At 62.5% G+C, this 24573-nt stretch overlaps 1 protein-coding gene across 1 annotated transcript; it reads left to right on the top strand.

Moving 5' to 3' along the window:
• On the top strand, positions 1-24573 carry CNTNAP1 (contactin associated protein 1). The gene is made up of 24 exons (XM_065422551.1): positions 1-79; positions 4684-4785; positions 5149-5342; positions 6021-6168; positions 7233-7436; positions 7887-8071; positions 8532-8675; positions 13768-14029; positions 14737-14886; positions 14978-15149; positions 15642-15748; positions 15864-15983; positions 16657-16860; positions 17193-17349; positions 17795-17922; positions 18030-18197; positions 18804-19022; positions 20560-20799; positions 21313-21540; positions 21931-22058; positions 22408-22501; positions 23362-23592; positions 24021-24068; positions 24380-24573. The coding sequence occupies exons 1-24, from the start codon at positions 1-3 to the stop codon at positions 24571-24573; spliced, it is 3906 nt and encodes a 1301-aa protein (XP_065278623.1).

Genomic DNA, 24573 nt, shown 5'->3' with positions numbered 1-24573 from the left:
ATGGACACCCGCCTGCTCTGCCTCCTCCTCGCAGCCTGCGCGGCCGTCCTGCCGCTGGACCTCCGCCGCTGCCCGCCCCGTAAGTTCCGCGGCATCTGCCCGGCTCCGCAATGCGGGACGAGGCCCTGCTGCCCCCGCTCCCAGCCCCAAACAGCCGCCAGCTTCCCTGCCCTTCCCCGCTGTATAGACAGGGAAACTGAGGCACCGCGAGGGGAAGGGACTTTCCCAAGGTCACCTGGTCAGGTGGTGGCAAGGTCAGGGATAGACCCCAGGAGCCCTGCCCCCAAGCCCCAGGGCCCCTTCCCCCGCTGGGATCAATAGTTCTCGTGCCAGGGATCCAGTCCAGCCTGCTGGGTGCAGAGCAGCTCCCCCCCCCCCCCACTGCAGCACCTGCCTGCCGCTCACTGCAGTCCTGAGACCAGCAGCCAGAGACAACCTCGGCCCCAGCTCCTTCCCTGCAGAGCCGCCCAGCCCAGAACCCCCAGCAGCCCACCTGCCCGCCGGCAGCTGTGTGTGCAGAGCCCCTGCACCCTGTCCCGCTCCCCAAGCTACTTCTCCAGGGCTCCCTGGAGCAGCAGCAGCTGCCGCAAAAAACTTCCCCAGGAGCTGAGGGGCGTGAGGGTGCTTGGCTGGGGGCGTGGGGTGCCCATGCAGAGCGATTTTGGCCCTGGCTGTGTGCAGGTGCCCTGACCCTCTCTGTGCAGTGTGGAGCCTGCGGGCCTGGCTGGAGTGGGGCTGCCAGGGCCTCTCTTGTGAAAGAGGCTCCAAGAACAGGCCTTTGCTGTGGGTGGGGAGGGGGGCGCTCAGGAATACCCCCCCCCCCCAAGGCAGGATCCCGGGCCAGTCCCAGAGGAGACAGGACAGCCTCCTGGGGCTTGCAGTGTTCTCGGACTGGGCTGGCGTGTCCCTGATCTGCTGCACCCAAGGGGAAATGGGCTAGGGCAAGGAAGCTGTTTCTCTGGCCCTCTAATGGTAAGGAGTGGGGATGGGGAGACTGGGGGAGCCTGCCCCACAATGGCCCTGGGATTTCTCCCCCTACAGGTGTCGCACACGTACATGTAGCCGCTGGGCAGGGTCCTGGGGGTGTTGGCCTCATGCCAGGGCCCAGCCCAGTGCCCAGCCTAGGCAGGGAGTGAATCCAGAGGGGCTGGTCGGCCAGGGTCTCAGGAGAGGCAGGTGGTGCCCGGGGCCATGCTGGTGGGCACAGGGGCTTCTTCTGCTCTGCTGCCCTGGGGAGAGGATGGCCACACGGGCAGGTCAGTAATTGCTGATCTGGGACTGTTCTTTGGTCGCACGCTTAGCAAGCCTTGTTTGGGGTCTCTGGGGCATCCCGTCTGCTCAGGAAGAGAGCAGGGCTGGGGCTTGGGGCAGGGCTGGTCCCATCCCACCGGGAGAAGCAGGCGGTTCCCATGGCGCTGCCGGGATCCACCCTCTGGCACATGGGCCAGATTTTCTGACCTGTTCAGCAACTTGGCAAGGCGGCCGCAGGGAGCTGCAGCGGAGCACGTGGCCAGGTCTGGCCTCGGGTGCAGCTCTGGCACCTCAGCAGTAGCCTGGCCTGGCTTGGGGCTGCAGGGCCCTTTGGGTTCCTCCCAGCTGCGTGGCTGTGCCATTGCCACCCACTCCCCCTCCCCCTCTGGGGCTGGGCTGAGAGGCTCTGCTGATGCCTGGGATGCCGGCAGGTGGTTGGGGACCCCAGGATTGCAGCTGGGGTGTGTGGGGGCCTAGCCCCTCTCCCATCGGGGATGCCGGCTCTGCCATAGCCCAAGAGGCACTGGGGCCTCACTAGCCAGGTGTCCCCAGGGATAGGCACCCAGGGGTTGGGGTGCTGTGGGTGCCACAAGGGAGCTCTGCAGAGCACAGTGGGGCTGGCTGGGGATGCGCCCTCAGGGCCCCCTCCCTGGGCTGGGGCAGTGACCTACCCCAGCTGCACTGGCTCCCCCCTGGGCCTGTGTGACTCCCTGGGCTCAGCTGGGGCAAGGCGCTGGCACTGAGCAGGGCTGGGTGCCTTAGTGAGGGGCTCTGGGGCCCTCTGATACCCTGGGGTGAGGGACATGGTTCTGGACTCCCAGAGAACAGCCCAGGAGGGGGGGGCTGAATGTGGAGCCTCAGTCTCTGCTGGGCATCACCCCCGAGCCTGTGCAGGGCCCTGGATCCTCATGGGTAACTGCCCCAGCTGCTCCCCCACCTGCCTGTACCCCAGCCTGTCCCCCCAACCCTCCCCCCACCGAGAGAGGAGTGTGCAGCGGGGTCCCTAAAGTGCTGGAAAATGGGGGAGGTGAGCGCAGCTCCTGCTGTCCCCCCGTAGCCCCTCGCTCTGCTGCCATCAGCTGGGACGCAGGAGAGGGGGAGAAAGAGGCTCGCCTGGTGGGTGCCCCATGGGATCCGGCCAGTGCATCAGCCTGTGTGTGGAGCCGGCTGGGGCTGCCCTATCTGATACAGGGCAGGGGCTGCCTGGCCCCATCGGGAGCCTCCAAATGGAGATTTGCATAACCCCCTCCCCGTCCAGCCCTGGGCTCTCTCCTGCCAGCACCAGCAGCATCCCAGGCCCCACTAGCCTGAGGCTAGCGCCCGGGGATGGGAGTGTGTTGGGTGCCTGGCTGACACCGCAGGAACATGGGGCTTCCCTCCCTCCCCTGGCCAGGGGCTCCCCAGAGCCACATGCAGGCAGTCGTGTGGCTGCGGGCAGCCGCTGAGCTGCAGGGCGTGTCAGCTCTCTGCAGTGGGAGGAAAAAGAGAGAGCGGGTGAGCAGAGGGAAGCTTTGCTGCTCCAGGGAGCCCAGCCAAGCCGAGCCACCCGGAGCCCTGTGTGGGGCAGACTCCCTGGCTGAGCCCAGGGGCCCCGCGTGGGGCAGACCCTTCCTGATCAGTTGTTGTGCAAGCAGCAATGGTCAGTGTCTCTGGGGCAGGGCCCAAGGGCCACGCTGTCTAGCACCAAATGTCCCCAGTAGGCAGGCACCATCCTGCCCTGCCGGCTGCCCCGGGACCCTGGCCAGGGTCACTGCTCCCCACAGTTGGACTTTGCCCTCCTGCATCTGGCCGGGTCCAGGTGCCTGGGAACAGCCAGCCTTTCTAGCTCACTGTGAAGTCACTGGGAGAACGTGGCAGGGGCAGCATTCCCCGAGGCCTCGCAGCCCCGAGGGCTCCAGGGTAGCAGCAGGGGCTCGGAGAAAGGATGCACAAATGCTGAGTAACCCATGCATCTACCCCCAGTTCCCTGTCTAGCAGATATCAGAGGGGTAGCTGTGTTAGTCTGAATCTGTAAAAAGCAACAGAGGGTCCTGTGGCACCTTTAAGACTAACAGAAGTATTGGGAGCATAAGCTTTCGTGGGTAAGAACCTCACTTCTTCAGATGCAAGTAATGGAAATTACTGTCTAGCAGATGACTCACTCACCAGTGCAGCGCCTCCTGCTGGTCATCCGGGAATTAGCTCGATTCCAGCTTCCGGAGCACCTCCTGCTGGCTGGTGTCTCACCTGCCTCAGGCCTCATATCCCTCCCAGACCCCGATGCCCTTTACTCAGGGTTCTGCCCCAGCAGTACCCCCTCACGCTGGGTCTCCCCTCCCAGGGGAACCCCCAACCCGCTACGGCCAGTCATCATCTAGCCCCCAATCCCTAGGGCAGACGGCAGTCTGTAATGGCCACGCATCACTGGCAGGGCGTAGGACCAGCTGCCTCTGCCCATCCCTGGGCTACACCTCTGCAGCCCCAGTGCCTCCTTCGGCCTTTAACCAGGCCTCATGCTGGGGCTCCTCTCGCCTTTCCCCAGCCCTGCTCTGCATCAGGTACCCTCTGTTCCCAGACAGCCAGGCCCTTCTCCCTCCAAGACTGGAGAGAGACTCTGACCCAGCTCCTCCCTTAGCCCTTTTATCAGGGCCTGCTGTGGCCTGATTAGGTGTGGCCCCAGCTGTGGCTGCTTCCCCAATCAGCCCAGCCTTCCTCCCCGGAGTGGGGTAACTGCCCCGCTACACCCTTCCTAGAGACACCCTGTCCCCTCGGGCCTCTAGCGCCTCCATCTCCAGGGCTTTGCAATGGGCCGTTCTGTGCTGTAGCCAGTCTGCCCTATGTCCCCCTGGCCCGGCTGGGCCTCTGGCTGGACTCGTGTGCTTGTGGGTGCTGCATGGGGGGGTGAAGGGGGTTGCATGTCATGACACAAGGACCAGAAGGGGTTGGGAATGCTGGGGGGGGCTAGGTGGGTTGGGAGCCTCACACAGGCTCAGCCCCCAGGTCCCACAGGGTCGGGGTAGGAGCCTGGCCCACCCTGCACACGCACTGGCTGTGTGGTCATAGGGGACACTGGGGGGAGCCATCGGGTTACCCTCTCCCGGCCAGGGTGGCATCTCAGCTACTCCCCTGCGACGGACAGCTGCGGGGGACGCAGAGACCGTGAGCTGTGGCCAGTGTCAAAGGAGTTAATGGGCCCCATTGGGTCCCTCATGCCCAAGGGTCCAGCCCTGCCCCCGGTGGCAGACTCTGAGACCAAGGGCTGGCGTGGGCTGGGGGAGAGGAGCGGAAGGGTCCCCCTGAAGGACCATGCCTTGTTGCTGCCCAGCCAGGGGGACAGTCTTAGTGGCTGCAGGGCTCCGGCAGCTCATTTGTCAGCTGGGGAGAAGCAGAAGGGCCGGGGCTGGAGCTAGGCCAGGCCGGCAAAGTGGCTTTAACGCAGCCTCTTCCCTGCAGAGCACTGTTACGATGAGCTGGTCGCTCCCCTTTACTCCTCATCCATCGGTGCCTCCTCCCGCTACAGCATCTTCTACTCGTCCAGCTTCGCCCGGCTGCACAGTGAGTCCTGCCTGCCCGGGCCCGGGGAGAGCTGGGCCCAGGAGCCTGCCCCAGCCACTGGGCAATTGCTGGAGACCCACAAAGCAGTGGCCTGGCTGCACATGGTGCTGGCGAAGGAGGGAGGGTCCCCAAATGCCCCAGAGCAGCGCCTGGGCAGAGTGGGGAGGTTAGTAGGGTTCCTATGGGATCCCCCTGTCAGTGATGCCCCGGGGTCCCCGTGGGGTGGGGCGAGGCCCTGGGGCAGCTCGGAGGGCGTTTACCCTGCTGCCCTTGGGCGGCTCTGGCCCCATTTCTGAGCTGAGCAGGGAGTGGAAAGGCCGGAGCCGCGGGTGGCACCGGGTCTAACCATGCCCTCCGGCACAGGCAGCAGTGGCTGGTCGCCAGAGCCCAGCGACAAGCAGCCCTGGCTCCAGATCGACCTGATGCAGAAGCACAAGATCAATGCGGTGGCCACGCAGGGGACGTACAACACGTATGACTGGGTGACGCGTTACATCGTGCTGTACGGGGACCACCCCAGCAGCTGGAAGCCCTTCTTCCAGCTAGGGAGTAACTGGGTAAGGAGCCACTGCCACTACATCCGGGGGGCTCCCAGCAGTGCCAGCGCCTTGCCTGGGTCCTGAGCGCCCCCGTCTGCACACGGCTCTGAGGGCACGGGCCAAAAGTCTATGAGATCGTGCCAGGCTAAAGGAGGGAGTGGGAGCTGCCGACTTTCCTGCCCCACGACACAAGAATGAGAAGACAGTCGCTGACAGGGGGACATTCAAAACTGATCTAAGGGGAAACTCTCCCACCAATGGGGGGTTGGCCTGTGGAACTCCACACCACAGGATGGTGGCGAGGCCAAGAAGTCAATAAGGCTCGAAGGGGGGCTGGCCAGTTCGATGGCTAGCAAGAGCATCCAGAGAGACCGCCGCAGTCTGTGGTAACGAACGTGGGAGGGAGCGTCACTCCTCCTGCCCCAGGCTGATCGCTGACTCAGCTGATCTGAGAGACCAGGCCAAGAGCTAGCAGGGGGCGGATCACCCCAGCCCCGCCACTGTGGGGTTCTGACACCTTCCTCTGAGGGGCTGGGCCCTGTCAGAGAGAGGCCACTGGCCAAGCCAGGCCTCAGGTCGGCTACAGCCTAGGCCGGCCCGGGGGAGCGTGGTCCCCCCGGGTGGGAAGGGGCTGGTGGGGGGCGCAGTCACCCCACGCTGCGGGGGCTGTGTTGACAGGGGCTGTTTCTCCCCCAGACGTTCTTTGGGAACGTGAACGAGAGCGGGGTGGTGCGCCACGACCTGCACTACCCCATCCTGGCTCGCTACATCCGCATCATCCCCCGGGCCTGGAACCCGCGAGGCAAGATCGGCCTGCGCCTGGGCCTCTACGGCTGCCCCTACCGTGAGTGAGCACCAGGCCGCCGGGGGAGCCACTGGCGCTAGCTGGGCCTGACGCTGCGGGGAGGGGGCTTGGGGGTTTCCTAGAGGGCATAAAGGCTCCGAGCAATGGGCCTGGCTTGGCTGGGCGCTGTGTGGCACAGAGCCCCGGGGCCCCAGGCCCCGTTCAGCCCATCGGGTGATTCGGAGCCCATACAGCTCCCCAGGAATTCAGCTCTGACCCCCCCGCCAAGTCCTGCCCCAACACCCCACTGCCCCCAGCCCTCCCCACTGAGCCTGGAGACGTGTTCCCCTTCCTCCCGCTGGCGTCCCCGAGGCTCCTGTCCCAGCTCTCCTCCGCCCCGACCCCTCCTCTCCTGCCCCACTCAGGACAGTTTCATTTTTTAAAAAATTTTGAAACAAATCTGGTGACCAAAACAGCCCTGGGGAGCTGTAGACAGGGGCCATCCCAGGGCCCCTCTTGTGCCCCAGGGTGGGCCTGCAGGCTTCTGACCTCAGTTTCCTTCCAAGTCCCCAAAATAATTCACCGTCACCAGTGTCTTCTAAACAATCTTCCCCCTCTCTTGGGGTCTAATCTACTCAGATCTATCAGCTCCCCTTTTGCTTCAGGGCTTCCCAGCCCTTCTGGGGAGGTGGGTGCCTCCAGTCCTGGCCCCCTGGCCTGGAGACTCTCCCTTGGCTTGGGGGTGCACAGCCCTCCTTCCTGGGGCTGGTCCAGGCCGAGCTCGCCTCTCTGCAGCTCTCTCCTTGACTGGGCTGAAGGCACCTGACCACCTTGACCCTGCCCAGGGGGGTCTAATCACCCCAAAACCGGCCGGGGGAGCCTTGCCCCACCCCCTTTCCAAGGCTCCTGGGCCCCCAAAGGAACAATGGCCTGGATAACCCGGCCAGCGACTCATGAAACTGCAGTACAAACCTGAAACAATTAGAAAACCAAACGCCTTGTAGATGTTTGCAGACATCAGGCGTCCCCTGAGTCTGGCTCTCAGCAGGGAGGGTAGGGGCCAGGCAGAGGGGTGTGGGCAAGTTTGGCCAGTGCCCTGGGTGACGTTGGGTCTCGTCCCCCAGGGTCTGATGTGCTGTACTTCGACGGGGACGATGCCATTTCCTACCGCTTCCGCGGCAAAACTGTCCGCACTGCCCAGGACGTCTTTGCCTTCAACTTCAAGACGATGGAGCGGGAGGGGCTGCTGATGCACGGCGAGGGCTCCCAGGGGGACTACATCACCGTGGAGCTGAAACAGGCCCAGCTGGTGCTGCACATCAGCTTAGGTGAGTCTGGGACTGGCTGGGGCGCTGCGGGGCTGCTCAGGGCTAGGGAGGGGTACTGGGGATGGTGGGGCTTGGACAGGGGATGGGGGTTAGAAGGGGCTGCACAGTATGGGGGGGAGATTGACAGGGGCTGCTCTGTACTCTGGGGGGCATTGTTGGGGGTTGGGCAGTGGGATGGGGGTCAGCAAGGGCTGGTCCGTACTGGAGTAGGACTGGGGCCATGGGGGGTGAGCAGTGGGATGGGGCTCGGCAGGGGCTGGCCTGTACTGGGGGGAGGATTGGGGCCATGGGGGTTGGGCTGTAGGATGGGGGTTGGCTGTGGCCAGTCCGTACCTCGTAGGGGGGTTGTTGGGGGTGGGTGGCAGGAGGGGGGTTGGGATGACCCCTGAGCGGCACTGGGGAGGCTCGAGGCCCCTCCCTGTCAGTAGGGTGACTGGCCGGCCTCCCCAGGCAGCAGCCCGATGCACTCCAGTCAGGGACACACCACGGTGACAGTGGGCAGCCTCCTTGATGACCAACACTGGCACTCACTGCACATTGACCGCCACGGTCACCACGTCAACCTGAGCCTGGATGGGGAGGTCAGACGCTTCCGCTGCAACGGGGACTTCCAGCAGCTGGACCTGGACACCGAGGTAGAGCCTGTCCCGTCCCAGCGGGGGCCTGCTTCTTGGGGCGGCCCGGCTGGACACTGTGCTGGAGGGGACTGCCCAGCGCAGCTCTGCCCGGGCTCCCAGCCCTGAGGGGAGACAGAGGGGGCCCATCATGTTGCTGTGCTGAGAACCGCGGGCAGCGGGGCCCCGTGGGCTCAGGCTGCGCCCGTGTGATGTCCTCTGAGCTGGGACCAGGAGCTAAGCCAGCGGCAGATCACAACCAGGCCCCTCCCTGCCCCCTGTGGGGCTCTGCTCTGTGCTGGAGGGGGCTACCGGGGGATACCCCCATCCCTGGGAGCCCAGAGGGACGCAGCCCAGCCCCACTGGTGCTGAGCTCCCTGCTGTTCCTCTCCCTGCCGGGCAGGGGGCATGTCCCATCCGCACTGGGCGAGCGGTGCCCCAGACCGCTGGGGCTCAGCCCAGTCCCGCTGACTCCCCACAGCTGTTCTTCGGCGGCGTGATCAGTCAAAAGAATCGGAGCCTGGTCTATCGACAGAACTTCCGGGGATGCATGGAGAACATCTTCTTCAACAGGGTCAACATCGTTGACCTGGCCCGGAGGAGAGCGTCCAACATCCGCTTCGAGGTGTGGGGCGCGGGCAGCCTGGGCGGGGTGGGGAACCCCAGGGAAAGGGAGTGGGGGTCCCTGGGGCGCAGGGGGAGTGCACATGGGGTCCCTTTGGCCTTGGCAGATCTGTCCCAGGCATGTTGTGCGACAGGCAGCTCTGGCTGTCAGCGACCCGAGCCCGGCGTGGGGCTAGGATTGAAGCTGGCTACGGGCCAGGAACCGGCTGCTCCAGCGCTCACTCATCCAGCCCCAGATGGATAGCGCGAGGTCGTCCTGGGCCCGGGGCCATCGGCTGCTGTCACCAGGCGACGGGTGCGAGCTCAGAGCGGGGGCCTCGGCTGCGGCTGCCTCATGGGTTTGGGTCTGGTGGCTTCAGGCTGGAGTTGAGCAGAGCTCTCTCTGCCTGGTTTGGATCTAGAGCTCACAGGAACACATGACACCAGCGGCAAGTAACACAGACAGTCACAGGAACAAGGTCCACTCTCTCTTATCAGTGTGATTAAAGGTACTAACACAGTGATGAGTGTCCCACAACTAGATCCATCCAGGCACCAGGGATAGCTACAGCCACTCACATCCTCCTGACAGTGTTAGGGGCTGATGGGTCTCCTGGACTGATCATCAGGAGAGGGATGGTCCCTGCTGGATCCTCCCATAGGAAGCTCCTTTTTCCCCGCTCTGGGCACCTCCTTTTTGTAACGTGATTCTGCCTATACCTACATTCTGCGCATGTACATGAAAGTGTCACCCCTCTTTTTCCTTATCGGTCTGGTGTCCCTCAGACACTTAAGGCCCTCCGATTTCTATAGGTCGTGTAGGCTCTCTTTATTTCATTATCACAACTTGTATCCTGTGGTTAAGACACATGTTAGAGATAGATGTGCCTCTACACCATTTTTGTGATTTAAAGTTAATCTTCCAGCTAATTTTTTTCAATATTACCCCTTGGAATCTCTTTGCCCATAATCTTAGGGCATCGGGTTATTCTTCGCTCACTTACTTCTGTCAGCATTTCTTAGCTCCAAGGCCTAAAATAGCTAAGCTAAAATCTTGCAGGTCTCAGCCTAAAGGTCTTGCATTTCAGCCTTTCTTACTTAGCTATCTAATACATGATTATTCCTTCTAAATACTGATCAATCTTATACTTCTATCATCCTACAACTTAACCCTCTTTAACATACAATGATTATCTAGAACATGACATGGTGTTAATCAGAACATCACACAATAAATGAATAATAAACTAAAATCACTGGCTACATCTCCCCTCCCCCTTGACAGGGTGAGTGTTATCTCACTATCAAGTGATAATAAGACAGTAAGAGCCCTGTCACGTACATATTACATGACACTATGCAGCAATGATTAATACAGTAATACACAGCAAACATCATTGATCTAATATTCAAAATCTTATATGTAACTTACCTCTATACCTAAAGTTTCTATGTAATGTAACTCTAGACCCATGCCATCATTCTATACGTATTAGGGATTAGTTCTTCCTCTGTGGATCCTTTCAGGTGGTAGCTCTCTTACTCCTCTGCACTGTGGTACGTAATTATAATCATAGGGAGCTTCTGGACCTTGATGTGGGCTTATGTTACACATGTCTTCATACACATCCACATCCTCATCTGCTTCTCTCATATTAGCCCTGGCTGCTGTGACAGTAATTGACAACAAGAGAAAGAAAACAGGCTGAATTACACAAGGCAGGGGTTTAACCCTTTCTGTACACATGCGTCTAAGTCTTCCTCCCACGTAACATAGGGTAAGGATGGTACACATAGTAAGGAAACGATGGCCAGTAATCCATCCCTTCCATCCAATTCCCATTCGTCCAGGTGTACTGCCTTGGGAGCTGCCACTATCTAACATTTCAGATATTGCTTGATTTGCCTTGTTAATTTCATTACTAATGTCAATTAAATGTGACTCTTTTCTTTCGAACAGTTGTTTGAGTGGTAAGGTCAGTGGTGGTATCTATGCAGGAAACACTGGAGTACTTTGTCTAATAAGATCCCGATAATCAGGGTTACTAAGGATAATGGTTTCATTGTCAGAAGTGGGTATCAGAGACACCGTTGCGTGCCCAATCGTAGGCACTTGTGGTTTAACACAAAAATGTGGAGTTGTGACCACACATCTGCACTGGCAGTGGCAATTCTTTGCGATTGGTCACTACACAACACTGTCCTTCTCCAGGAAAGGCTATTCGCTCCCTAGGAGATCTCCATTTGGTTAGTTGTAGGGTGACCAGGTGTCCTGATTTTTATAGGGACAGTCCCGATTTTGGGGTCTTTTTCTTATATAGGCTCCTATTTAACACCCCCCCCCAACCCACACACACACACCCTCTGTCCCGATTTTTCACATTTGCTGTCTGGTCTCCCTAGTTAGTTGTATCTTGGACATGAAATCTGTGTTGCATTCACTGCCAGTAAATCCCATTGGTACATTTCCAGCTGACCACATAGAGGAGTTATTACCTCAAATTACCATAATTGATATGCTTTTTGATTCTCAAAATCATGGGAGCACCCATGGAGTCAGTGCCTATGACAACAAGGAAATGCATAAATGGTACTTGGTTAATTAATACCCCTGGGATAGGGGTAGCTGTGCGACCACTGACAGGGCCTTCTTGCAACTCAGGGCATTGCACTGAATTCTGTGACTCACGGTCTTTTCCCACTAGCATTGCCTGCACCTCTACTTCGAGTATTTATTGATAACTTTTGTTCTATCCAAAAAACTAATTTGGATACAGGCTTCGTTGTTTAGGTTACATATGGTCCTTGCTCCATTTCTTACTGGGCTTTGTCACTTGGTTCTGTTTTTCCATGATCCATAAGGAATTCCATCACTTATTGGCCAAGAGTGACTTCCACCCAACTTGACACCCTCCCTCTGCTAGATTCCGCCAATCTACAAAAGGCTGAAAATTCATTTTCTTCTGTATCATATGCAAGGACAATTTGTTCCCCTCCTATTCCTTTAATGTTTTGGTAAAATTTGTTATGAGTAGTTGGACCAAGTAGTGACTGCCTAATTTTTCTGGCAGATAATGCACATACCTTCCTCCACGTCTCTGGACCTACAGTGGAAAATCGTTCCATAATACACATTTTTGCCATCTTTCAATACTAGACGTAATCCCAATCTATACAGACCTGACATGCTTTGGTACCTTATGTATTGTCAAAGTTGTACTATTAGTCCATGAGGTAAACAAAATTTTATCCCAAGTCTTAAATATAAATTGTCCTTGTTCTGGTTGATAATCCCATTCGAAGAAAATTTCAGCTAAAAGGCATGGTATCGCATCCTGGCCTTGATCTGGGTTCATTCTTTCTCGCACCCAAATCACTGTTACCTGTCCAGCCTTGGCCTCAATAGGCAAGTCTGAGTCCAGTCCCAGTACAACAGCCTGATCTACTGCAGTGATCGGTGTCTCTTATGGCTAAACAGTCTGTGACATAAGAACATAAGATCGGCCAGACTGGGTCAGACCAAAGGTCCATCTAGCCCAGTGTCCTGTCTTCTGACAGTGGCCAATGCCAGGTGCCCCAGAGGGAATGAACAGAACAGGGAATCATCAAGTGACCCTTCCCCTGTTGCCCATTCCCAGCTTCTGGCAAACAGTTTGAAAGGTAGCATTCAGGCAGAAGTACAGGATTAGTGTTGTTACACCTCACATTTTGTTTCTTTTCCTGTGCCCGGGCTGACTCTCACTGGCTCTTGGGTTACACGCTTTTGCAGTCAATGGCTCGGCTTCCTCTGCCTGTGGAGAAATCTCTCTTTTCCGGTACAATTTCAACTGATTCGCAAGAGAGAATTGATCTAATTTTCTGCTCCCATGTGAGATTCTAATTTTGTATACAGCGGCACTGAGTCTATCCACATTTGGCCCAGTCCATCGGCTACATAAATTGTGTTCAGGTGCAGCATATGATAGGAGCATTGCTTGGGAAACTGGAGACCCAAGTTTTCTCTCTTTGGCTTTTATCAAAATAGGCTTTTGCCTTCCGTCCAGATTTCCCCAGTTTGATAGCTACCTGCAAGTGAATCTGATTCCAATGTTTTTGTAATGCTTGCAGAAAGGTTTCGACTTTCACTCCCTCTAGCTGTGAGCCACTGGCATGCCACAAAAGATGCTCTGGCATTCGCCTAGTCATCACCTCAAAGGGTTTATGGTCTGTGGAGGCAGCGGGAGTTGCCCTGAGTGACATTAAAATGAGTGGAATCAGGGTGTCCGAATTGCGTCCATTGGCATCTACCAGTTTCCATGGCATGAGTTTGATGGTGCGATTTGTTCGCTCTGCCATCCCTGGCGACTGAGGCCTGTATGGAAGGTGCCGTTTTTGTTGCACTCCCAACAACTGTAAACATTTTTGGAACACTTGCCCAATAACGTGTTCCTCTGTCTGACTGTTCCCTAGCAGGGAGTCGCCAGCGAGAGGAGACTTGTTCCACTAAGATCTTTGCTGTAGCTAAGGCAGTGTTTGCTTTCAAAGGAAATGCTGCCACCATTTGGAGACCGGAGCAGAGGGCATTGGTTTCCTCTTTGAGCCTTCTGCAAGGGTCCCACAAAAGCAATTTGCAAAGCTTGCCATGGACACTCTTAAGGGAGCATTTCTTTTTGTGGGGATAGGATTGTTCTGTGCACAGACCAAACAATTTTCACTGTATTGTTGCACATTTGCCTTCGTGCACGGCCACCAACCCACTCAGGTGAGGCGCTGCATGGTTCTGTCTACCCCTGGATGTCCTCCTGAGGGTGTGTCATGCACCAGGTAGATCATTTCCCTGCAAGCTGGGATGGGACTACCCACACTGGGAAACGCTCTCCAAGGTACATCAATACACCCTCTTCTATGTACAACTCTGATTTGTACTTTTGATATGGGGAACCTTGTGATAATGAAATCCGGGATCCTTGTTTGTCCTCTGATTTTGATCCCAGAGAGCCCCAGGGCAGGGCCCACGTGAATGGGCCTGGGCTGTAAGTGCCCCACTCCTGCCCCGGGCATCAAGAGGGGAAGCGGCAGTGCCAGGGGGCTGGATGGAGCTGGGCACTCACCAGCTCTCATGTGGTTATTCCCAGGGCCACGTCAGCCACTACTGCCGGGATCAGCTCTACATGCCCATCACCTTTGCTGGCATCAACAACTACCTGGAAGTGCCAGGCATCCCGCGCCGGAACCGCCTGTCCGTCAGCTTCAAGTTCCGCTCCTGGGACACGGTGGGGCTGCTGCTCTACACCAGCTTCGCCGAGCACCTGGGCTCCCTGGAGATGGTACTGAGCAACGGCCAGGTCAACGTCTCCATTGCCCAGCCCGGCCGCAAGAAGCTGGAATTTGCTGCAGGTTCATAGCTTCCCGGGCTGGTCTGACCTGCTGCCCTGACCCTCACCCTGACCCTAAACCCCTGACCCTCACCCTGACCCTAACCGAGCTGGTCTGACCTGCTGCCCTAACCCTGACCCCTAACTCCTGACCCCCACCCCTACCCTACCCCCGACCCTCATCCCTAACCCTAATGCTTCCTGGGCTGGTCTGACCTGCTGCCCTAACCCTGACCTGACCCCCACCCTGACCCTAAGGTTCATAGCTTCCTGGGCTGGTCTGACCTGCTGCCCAGTGCAGCCCATGGGACCCCCGCCCCTTAGCTCCCAGAGCAGAGCGTCAAGGCTTGGATTGGAAATGGCCAGTGCTAGAGACCTCGTTCCAATGGTTAATTACTCGCACGTTAACACACCTTTGAGTTTGTCTAGCCTCCGCTTCCAGCCATGGCCCTATGTCGGACCATCCTCTGCTAGACCGAAAAGCCTGTTCCCAGATATCAGTTCCCCATCTCGGCACTTACAGGCTGGGATCCCGACCCCCCTTCCCCTTCACTTTGTTACATGACCAAAGAGGGGGCTGGGGGAGGAGGGGCTGGGGGGATGGCAGCCCCATGGCCACCTGCTGGGGGTCTCAGGCCCCAGCACTGAATTGTCCCGCCAAGGGGGTGCAGGAGGTGATAGGAACCAGCCGCCTGTGGGCCCACTTGCCCCCCCTCTGCCCCCATCCAGGGTACCGGCTGAACGACGGCTTCTGGCACATGGTGGAGCTGGTGGCGCGGGACGGCTCGGCCGTGATCACCATCGACGACAACGACGGGGCCGAGTTCCGGGTGGCCCACCCCTTCCAGCTGCGCACCGGGACCCAGTACTTCTTTGGAGGTGGGCGGCCCGGGCCGGGGCGGGGTGGGGGCAGGCTGGGGGGCAGGCGGCAGGCAGCACTCACCCCACCCCGCCCCCGTGTGTGTTCCAGGCTGCCCCAAACCCGCCGCCATCACCGGCTGCCTCTCGAACCAAACAGCCTTCCACGGCTGCCTGCAGAGCATCAGCGTTGATGCCCAGCCCGTGGAGCTGGACCTGCTGAGGCAGGAGCGGCTGGGGAAATACTCCAACGTGTTCTTCAACATGTGCAGCATCGCCGACAGGTATGTGCCTGCTGGCCGGCCGGACGCTGCCTGACCCGCGCCAGGAGCTGGGCTGTGTCTGCGCCGGGGGGCTGCCCCAGAGCAAACCGTGGGGGAGGGGCATGGGCTTGTCCTCGGTGCCTAGGGCTGGGCCTGCAGGGACCTGAGATCGAGGCTTTGCCCTGCTGCCAGCTGTCAGCCCCCCCCATTTCTGCTTTGTTCAGAGTGAGCTGGTCGGGGCAGGGACTGTGTCCGCTCAGTGCCCGGCCTGTCGGGGGCCTCGATCTCCGCCGGCATCCGTGCAGCGCTGCCGTCATTAATAACAGCTCGATGCACAGTTTGCCCTGGGGTGGAGTGATCAGGTTTGAGGCAGGGCCTGGCTGCGCTGGGACAGAGGGCGGGTTTGCCTGGGCAGCTCTGCCGATGGCTGGAGTCACGGCCGAATAGCTGCACACCCTGCTCACCCCGGCGTCCATGCGCCCGGCCGTCCTCAGCTGCATCTGTCCCCGCCAGGTGCACCCCCAATCTGTGCGAGCATGGCGGCCGCTGCCTGCAGTCCTGGGATGACTTCACCTGCGTCTGCAACCTGACGGGATACAAGGGAGAGACCTGCCACAAATGTGAGCTCCGGCCCAGCCAGGGGGACGGGGGGCTGAGGGCGGGTTCCCGGCCCCAGCTGCCACGCCCAGCCCAGCTCGCTAGTCTCATCCCAGCCTCCTGCTTTGCCTGTTCCAGCCCTTTACAAAGAGTCGTGTGACGCGTATCGGCTCAGTGGGAAAACATCTGGGAACTTCACCATCGACCCTGATGGCAGCGGGCCCCTCAAACCCTTCACCGTCTACTGCGACATCCGAGGTAGCCGGGTGGGGAAGGAGAGATGCCAAAGGGTCTGGCAGGGCTTGGGAATTGGGGCCTTTCCCCTCTAGGGAGTGCCGGCTCTGACCCAGCCCCAGGGCAGGGACTGGCTGGCTCAGGGGGGCAGGGAATGGGACACGGGTTCTTTCTGCTCTAGGGGGCGCCAGCCCTGATCCGGTCCCGGGGCAGGGACTGGCTGGCTCAGGGGGCAGGGACTGGGGCACAGGGCTTTTCCCCTCTAGGGGGCGCCGGCCCTGATCCGGTCCTGGGGCAGGGATTGGCTGGCTCAGGGGGGCAGGTAATGGGGCACAGGGCTTTTCCCCTCTAGGGGGCGCCAGCTCTGACCCAGCCCCAGGCAGTGGTGACCGGAAGCCGACCCCACATGCAGCACCTGTGTGATGGGGTTCCTGGAGGGCCGGTGACGGTGTCCATTCCAGAACCGGGCCCGAGAGCGACTGCCCCCGGCCCTGCCTGCAGAGGGGCCCTCAGGGCGGCCAGGGCTGAGGCCCATTGGTAGGGAAGGGGATTGGACCTTGTCATGGTGCCCGGGCTGCCCCCATTTCCCCCCGCCCCCGAGTGATGCAGGAGAGAGCTGGAGGGAGGGGCTGGGCGAAGGGACTCCCAGGCTGTTCCCTCGCTGACTCCATCCTTTCTCCTTGCGTGTCAGCCTCAGAGGATCGGGCCTGGACCATCGTCCGGCACAACCGGTACTACGCCACGCGGGTGAGGGGCTCCAGTTTGGACCGGCCCTTCCTGGGCACGGTGGAGTACTGGAACGCCTCGTGGGCGGAGGTGGAGGCCCTGGCCAACAGCTCCGAGTACTGCGAGCAGCACCTGGAGTTCTCCTGCTACAGCTCCCGCCTGCTCAACACACCCTGTGAGTGCCTCGGGGCGCTGCCCTGCCCCTGGCGGGGAGGGAAATGGGGGGCTCTGCCCCGCCCCAGCAATGGGATTAATGGCGGGGTGCTGGGGGGGTCACTGCCCTGCCCCAGCAGTGGGGGAGGGGAGGGTCATGGGGTGAGTCTCATGGTCCCTGCCCACCCCCTCTGCGCCTCCTGTCTGGGCAGGTGCAGTCTGGCCCCCTGGGCTGCTCTCCGTCTGGTTGCACAGGTTGATGCTCCCTCAGGACGGGGCTCGCTCCCCCAGCCCCTTAGCCCAGCTCAGCCCCCCCGCCCCCGGCCTCACCCACGGCTCTGTCCCCTCCCCCAGATGGGCCGCCCTTCAGCTTCTGGATGGGCCGCCACAACCAGCGCCATTACTACTGGGGGGGCTCCCCGCCGGGCGTCCAGCGCTGCGCCTGCGGCCTGGACAAGAACTGCGCCGACCCCAAGCACTTCTGCAACTGCGACGCCGACCACGCCCAGTGGTGAGCCCCTGGGGGCTGGGGCATGGGCTGGCTCTGAGGCACACGTGGGGAGCAGTGCAGGGCGGTGGTGAGGTGCCTGGGGATGGGGTGGCTGAGGTGATGGGGTGGAGTGGGGCAGCGCAGAGTCGGGGTGGGGTCGGGAGGGTGGGGCGGGGGGGGTTGGTTGGAATGAGGCAGCGCAGGGTGCCAGAGGGACGGGGGCTGAGTAGGCAGCGGTAATGGGGGGCAGCTGAGTGGGGGCAGAGTAGGGTGGGGCAGTGGGGGGCGGAGCAGGGTGGGGCAGTGGGGAGCGAGGCAGTGGGGAGCAGAGAGGCTGTGGCAGTGGGGAGTGAGGCAGTGGAGGGCATCCAGCTGGGGGTGGGGAAGGAGGGCAGGGGCGTGGAACGGGCGGGGGGCTCCTGTCCCTCTCTGACCCCGGCTCTTTCGCCCCCGGCTCCGGCTCTAGGAGGACGGACAAGGGGCTGCTGAACTTCGTGGACCACCTGCCCGTCACCCAGGTCGTGGTGGGAGACACCAACCGCTCCCACTCCGAGGGCCAGTTCCTGCTGGGGCCGCTGCGTTGCTATGGAGACCGTGAGTGCCCTGCTGGGCGGGGGGCACAGCCAGGGCCCTTGCAGGGTCCCTCTGTCCTGCGGGGGAGGGGCTGGGCCTGGGTCTCACCCTGCCCTGGTCTCTTTCAGGGAACACCTGGAACACCGTCTCCTTCAACAAAGGCGCCTCCCTCGTGTTCCCCACCTTCCTGGCCAACCACAGCCTGGACATTTCCTTCTACTTCCGAACCACCGCCCTGTCCGGGGTCTTCCTGGAGAATGGGGGCTGCAGGAACTACATCCGCATCGAGCTCAATAGTAGGGGCTGGGCGCGGGGCCGGGGAGTCGCAGACGGGATCTTCCAGAACTTGGCTGGAGTGGGGGGGGCTGCAGGTTGGGAGTGAGGGGCACCGGCAGAGTCGTCGCAGGGTGATGGGGGGGGGCAGGATTGAGGGGCACCGGCAGAGCCGTCACAGGGTGATGAGGGGGGGGCTGCGGGGCAGGATTGAGGGGCACCGGCAGAGCCGTCGGAGGGTGATGGGGGGGGCTGCGGGGCAGGATTGAGGGGCACCGGCAGAGTCGTCGCAGGGTGATGGGGGGGGGCAGGATTGAGGGGCACCGGCAGAGCCGTCACAGGGTGATGAGGGGGGGGCTGCGGGGCAGGATTGAGGGGCACCAGCAGAGCTGTCGCAGGGTGATGAGGGGGGGCCTGCGGGGCAGGATTGAGGGGCACCGGCAGAGCCGTCGGAGGGTGATGGGGGGGGCTGCGGGGCAGGACTGAGGGGCACCGGCAGAGCCGTCGGAGGGTGACCGGCAGGAGCCAGGGCTGGGACTGCAGGGGTTGTGGGCGGGACTCCGGGGGGCTCAGGGGGTGGATGCTGCTGGCAGGGAGCCCCCGAGAGTTGACCTCCCCTGCTTCCCCAGCCACCAGAGACGTGGTGTTCGCGTACGACATTGGGAACGGGGACGAGAACCTGACGGTGAGATCCCCCGTCCCCTTCAGCGATGACGAGTGGCACCAGGTGAAGGCCGAGATCAACGTGAAGCTGGCGCGCCTGCGGGTGGACAAGCTGCCCTGGGTGGTGCGGCTGGCCCCACCCCAGAGCTACGTCCGGCTGGAGTTCGACAGGCCCCTCTATGTGGGTGAGTGAAGGGCAGAGCCTGTGGCCCCCGGGGCTGCTCCCAGCGCCCGGCTCAGGCCCCTCCCCAGCCCAACAGCAAATACGGGATGCTCCAGCTCCTCCCCTTAGAGAACCCAGGAGTCCTGCAGCTGGCACGGCAGGTTTAGAGCCAGGCTAAGGGCCTCCCTGGGCTGCATTGCTCCTTAGCCAACAGGTGGGGTGTCCTGGCTTTAAAGGGTGCTCTGCTCAGACCTGTAACCAGCCCTGGCCCAGGGCCCCAGTAGTGTGCCAGGCCCTTGTCCCCCTTTCTGCAAGAGGGAGCCCTGCAGCTGCAAGAGGGGCTCTCGGGCTCCCCCACCGCCCAGCAGAGCCCCTCACCCCATCCGATCCCTCAGCCTCCTCTCCCTGGGGCTGTGGCACCTTTCCTCAGTCAGTGCCAGGCCTGTCGGAGTGCAGCAGACCAGCCCCCCCCTCGGCCCCTGGCCCAGGGGACACAGTGACCCAGGTGCCTGGGGGGAGTGGTGCATCGCCAGAGGGGAACCAGAGTTGCTGGGCTCTTCAGACAAGAATTACCCCTGGGGGCAGGGTGCCAACCACCCAGCTCTGCACACCCCGGACTCCTAGCATCCCCCCATGAGCCTCCTTTCATTCCCCCCCAGGTTCTGTGCCCCCTTTCCACCCTCCTCTCTTATCATGGGCCCACCCTCCCTTCTCCTCGCATTGTCCCCCCCGTGCGGGGGCTCTCTGGGTGTCCCCCCCCAGCAAGGTTCCCCCTTCTCCCCCTCCTGCCAGGGGCTCTGGGTTTCTCCTTTTTCTCTCCCCAAAGTACCTTGCTCTCCTCTGGTTTGGAAGCAACAGGCACAGTAGGCAGTGAGCAATGGGGCGGGGCCAGGTGGGGCGGGGCTGAGCCTGGCCTCATCTCCTGGCCGAGCACAGGCCTGGGGCAGGGGATTGCTAGGGGTTAACCGGGTGGCACTCAGCTGTTTGTGGTTTTGTTTGATTTGATCCCCAGAGAGCTGCCAGGTGCCTGACCCTGCGGCTGTGCTCGGCAGCTGGCAGGGGCTCCATGCATCCCCCTGTGGCCCCCTTTTCCCAGAATCCCTCAGGTTCTGCCTGTTCCAATGGAGAACTGCTCAGCTGCGGCGTTCAAACGTTACCACGGTACAGACAGAAACACAAGCCAGCCCCAGGGCCCACGCTCCCCTCAGCACTTCTTCAGTCTCAGTGCAGCACTGGCTAGTGGTGAGAGCCGGGGGTTGGGAGCCAGGACTCCCGGGGTCTCTTCCCAGCTCTGTGACGTTGGGCACGTCCCTCCGTTGCTGAGTGCCTCAGTTTCCCCATCAGGTGAGAATCGGGGCCTCTCCTGAGGGCTGGGGTGTTCCCAGGCGCTGAGCCCTGAGCAGGGCTAGTGAAGGGTGAAGTTCGATTTCCCCGGGGGAGTCGGTGCTTTGGGGCTCTGCCGATCCTCCCTCAGGGTCGACCACCCACCCCAGCCTGGCAGTGCAGGCCTTGCCGTGGTGGGGGCAGCCAGACGTGACGCTCTCTGTTCCCCGGGCCAGGCTCGGCCGAGCACCGGCTGCGCCCCTTCCTGGGCTGCCTGCGGGCGCTGCGCATGAACGGGCGGACGCTGAACCTGGAGGGCAAGGCCAACGAGACGGAGGGCGTGCGGGTGAACTGCACCGGCTACTGCCAGTACCCGCGGGTGCCCTGCCAGAACAGCGGGCTCTGCGTGGAGCGCTACAGCCACTACACCTGCAACTGCAGCCTCTCCGCCTTCGACGGGCCCTTCTGCAACCACGGTGAGTGGCGCTGTGCCGCCCGGGGCACTGCCGCCCGGCCAGAGGTGGGGTGAGGGGCGTGGCACGTGGGGGCTTGGCCGCCTGCCCAGAGGCGGGGTGAGGGGCGTGGCACGTGGGGGCACGGCTGCCCGCCCAGAGGCGGGGTGAGGGGCACGGCCGCCCAAGGGCAGGGCCGCCCGGCCAGAGGCGGGGTGAGGGGCAGGGCGGGGAGCCTGGGGCACGGCCGCCTGGCCAGAGACCGGGGTGAGAGGCGGGGCACCCGGGGGCAGGGCCCCCCGCCCAGAGGCCGGGGTGAATGGAGCTGTATCGAGGCTCCTGTGTCACAGCCCCAGAGGTCCAGCGTGGGGCAGGCTTTGCTATTCCCATGTCAGGTGTGATCCCTTGGGGCGTGGGGGGGCCCCAGAGGCTCAGGGAGCAGGGCAGGATGCTGGGGTGCAAGGGGGGGTTGTGGGGCACGTAGTTGCCCCCCACCTCAGGCCAGGCCGCCTCACTCCCTCTGTGCCCCCCATGCAGACATCGGCGCCTACTTCGAGCCCGGCACCTGGGTTCGCTACAACATCCTGCCGGCTGAGCTCTCAGCCGCCCGCGAGTTCGCCAGCATCAGGAGCCAGCCGCTGCCGGGCTACAACCTGACCAGCGAGGAGCTCAGCTTCAGCTTCCGCACCGGCACCGCGCCCGCCGTCCTGCTCTACGTCAGCTCCTTCCGCAGGGACTACGTGGCCGTGCTCATCCGCGAGGACGGTGAGAGCCCGGGGACCTCAGGCCGGAGCCAGGGGCCCTCCCCACCCTGCCCGCCTAGGGCCGGAGCCAGGGCCACGTCCCCCCATGGCCTCAGGCCGGAGCCAGGGGCCCTCCCCACCCTGCCCGCCAGGGGCCGGAGCCAGGGCCACATTCCCCCATGGCCTCAGGCCGGAGCCAGGGGCCCCCACGGCCTCAGGCTGGCAGCGCCCCCTCCCCACCTTCCCGGGGTCTTGGCCCAGAGCTGAGCCCCCTCCCTGTCAGGGATCCTCAGGCCCCGGTGCATTACTGGAGGATCTAACCATGGAGCTGGCCCCCCGGCCCCTCCCCACGCTGGGTTCTGGGTCATTCCCGGCTGGCCCCTGCTTATCGCTCTGGGCCTTGCCTCGGCAGGGAGCCTCCACCTGCACTACGAACTGGGCACCGGCCCCTACGTCTTCCCGCTGACCACCACGCCCGTGACGGATGGGAGGCCCCATCGCATCAACATCACCCGCATCAACCGCACCCTCTACACCCAGGTACCGCCGGGCGGGGCCGCGGGCTGGGGCCAGGCCTGCCCTGCAGGGATCCGCTCCAGGGGCCACTGGATGGGGGCAGGGATCTGCTCCAGGGGCCACGGAGGCAGGGGCGTAAGGGGTGTCAGGGGGGAGGTGGGTGCCAGGCAGGGTTGTTGTGATTGAGGGACACGAGACTTTCTGGCCGGGGCTGAGTGGCTGGACCCCGGATTGGCTCCCGCGAGGCCGTGCTGAGCTGACACAGTGAAGCTCCCGGGTCAGTGGCTGAACGAACTGCCCCTGCCTGAGCTCTGGCCCCTGAAGAGGTGTTGGGGGCTGCGGGGGCTGACCAGGGCTCTCACTCTCACGCCAGGTGGATTATTTCCCCGTCATGGAAAAGCAGTTCTCCTTGTTAGTGGACAGGAAGCTGGACTCGCCCAAGAACCTGTACCTGGGGCGCGTGATGGGTAAGCAGGGCCCTGGGAAACTGCCTGCCCCCTCCCCCCTCCAGGGGAACTGTCCTGCCCCTTCTGCCCCCCCCTGGGAACTGCCTGTCCCCCTCCACCCCCCCCCCGGGAAACTGCCCTGCCCCTTCTGCCCTCCCAGGGCCCTGCCTGTCCCCCTCCACCCCCCCCGGGAAACTGCCCTGCCCCTTCTGCCCCCCCAGGGGCCTGCCTGTCCCCCTCCACCCCCCCCGGGAAACTGCCCTGCCCCTTCTGCCCTCCCAGGGCCCTGCCTGTCCCCCTCCACCCCCCCGGGAAACTGCCCTGCTCCCTCCCCCCTCCAGGGGAACTGCCCTGCCCCTTCTGCCCCCCCAGGGCCCTGCCTGTCCCCCTCCACCCCCCCTGGGAAACTGCCCTGCCCCTTCTGCCCCCCAGGGCCCTGCCTGTCCCCCTCCACCAGCCCCCGGGAAACTGCCCTGCCCCTTCTGCCCCCCAGGGCCCTGCCTGTCCCCCTCCACCAGCCCCCAGGAAACTGCCCTGCCCCTTCTGCCCCCCCAGGGCCCTGCCTGTCCCCCTCCACCCCCCCCTCCAGGGGAACTGCCCTGCCCCCTCTGCCCCCCCAGGGCCCTGCCTGTCCCCCTCCACCAGCCCCCAGGAAACTGCCCTGCCCCTTCTGCCCCCCCATTGGGAACTGCCCTGCTCCTTGGCAGCTCGGGGCCCTGGCAATGGCCACCACGGACAGGCTGGGACCCATGCGCCCGCCCCCAGCTCGTGGAAGCTGAAACCCCCTAACCAGCCCTACGCGGCCAGAGTAGCCTGCTCCCCCTCCCCACTGGGGGAGACCCCTGGCCCCAGTTAACCCTCTCCTCTCCGTGCTCCTGCAGAGACAGGCATGATCGACCCCGAGATCCAGAAGTACAACACGCCCGGCTTCTCAGGCTGCCTGTCAGGGGTGAAGTTCAACAGCATCCTGCCCCTCAAAGCCATCTTCCGCCCCAGCGGCAGGCTGGTGCCCTACAGCATCAAGGGGGAGCTGGTGGAGTCCAACTGTGGCTCCATGCCCCTCAGCATCATGGACATCCCCCCCGAAATGGACCCCTGGTACATGGGCACAGGTAGGGAGGGCTCATGCCAGCCCCGCCCAGCTGCACTGGGTTCTAGCCGCCGCTCTGGGAGAGGCGTGTGTGGGAGGTCAAGTGGGTTAGAGGGGGGTGGGGGGAGCCAGGACTCCAGTGGGTTAGATGGGGGTGGGGGGAGCCAGGACTCCTGGGTTCTCTGCCCAGCCTCAGCTGCAAGATGCATGAGCAGTGGGAAGGTAGCAGCCCTGTCGTCAGGGCTGGGCCCTGCAGCACTGGGGGGAGCGGTTCTTGCCGGGCAGCCCGTCACCAGCAGCGCAGCGGCGGGAGGGCCGGGGGCAGGTCCATGGCAGCAGGGTCCTGACCCCACCACCCCCTTGCTGGGGGCAGGGCTGAGCCGTGCACCATGTACCAGCCTATCCCTGCCCCCCCCCCCGGCTGACCCCCCGGCCGCGTGTCTCTTGCAGAGTTCCCCCACGTGCACGACGACGGCTGGATCGGGATCATCACTGGCTGTAAGTGACGCGGCCGCGCGTTGGCACCAGCCGGCAGCCGGGCCGGGTTCTCTCTGCTCTCGCGCCAAGGGGCTGCCTGCAGGGGCGGTGCGAGGCTCGGGGGAGAACTCGGTTCTGGCTGCCCTGGGCTGGGCCCAGAGCTGCGCCGGGGGAGGTTGCTGGCCCAGCTGCGCGAGTGGGGAGCTGGGCTCCAAGGCCCGGCCTGTCTCGGGTGCCCCCGTCAGGCTGCGGCAGGAGAGGGGACCCGGCGGAGGGCTCAGGCCGCGGCTGCAGGAGGGAGACGCCCTCACGGCTGTTTTCCTCCTTCCCAGTAGTTGTGACCTTCTTGCTGCTGCTCCTGGCCGGGCTACTGCTGCTGCTGTATCTCCACCACCACCGCTACAAGGGCTCGTACCACACCAACGAGCCCAAAGCCGTCCAGGACTACCACGGCCCCAGCAAGCCCCTGGTCCCACCCAAGGACCAGAACCTGCCCCAGATCCCGGAGGAGGCAAAAGGCGAATAG

Source organism: Emys orbicularis, chromosome 25 (assembly GCF_028017835.1).
Source record: "Emys orbicularis isolate rEmyOrb1 chromosome 25, rEmyOrb1.hap1, whole genome shotgun sequence".
NCBI classification, from domain to species: Eukaryota; Metazoa; Chordata; order Testudines; family Emydidae; genus Emys; species Emys orbicularis.
This window is presented reverse-complemented; position numbering and strand designations above follow the sequence as displayed.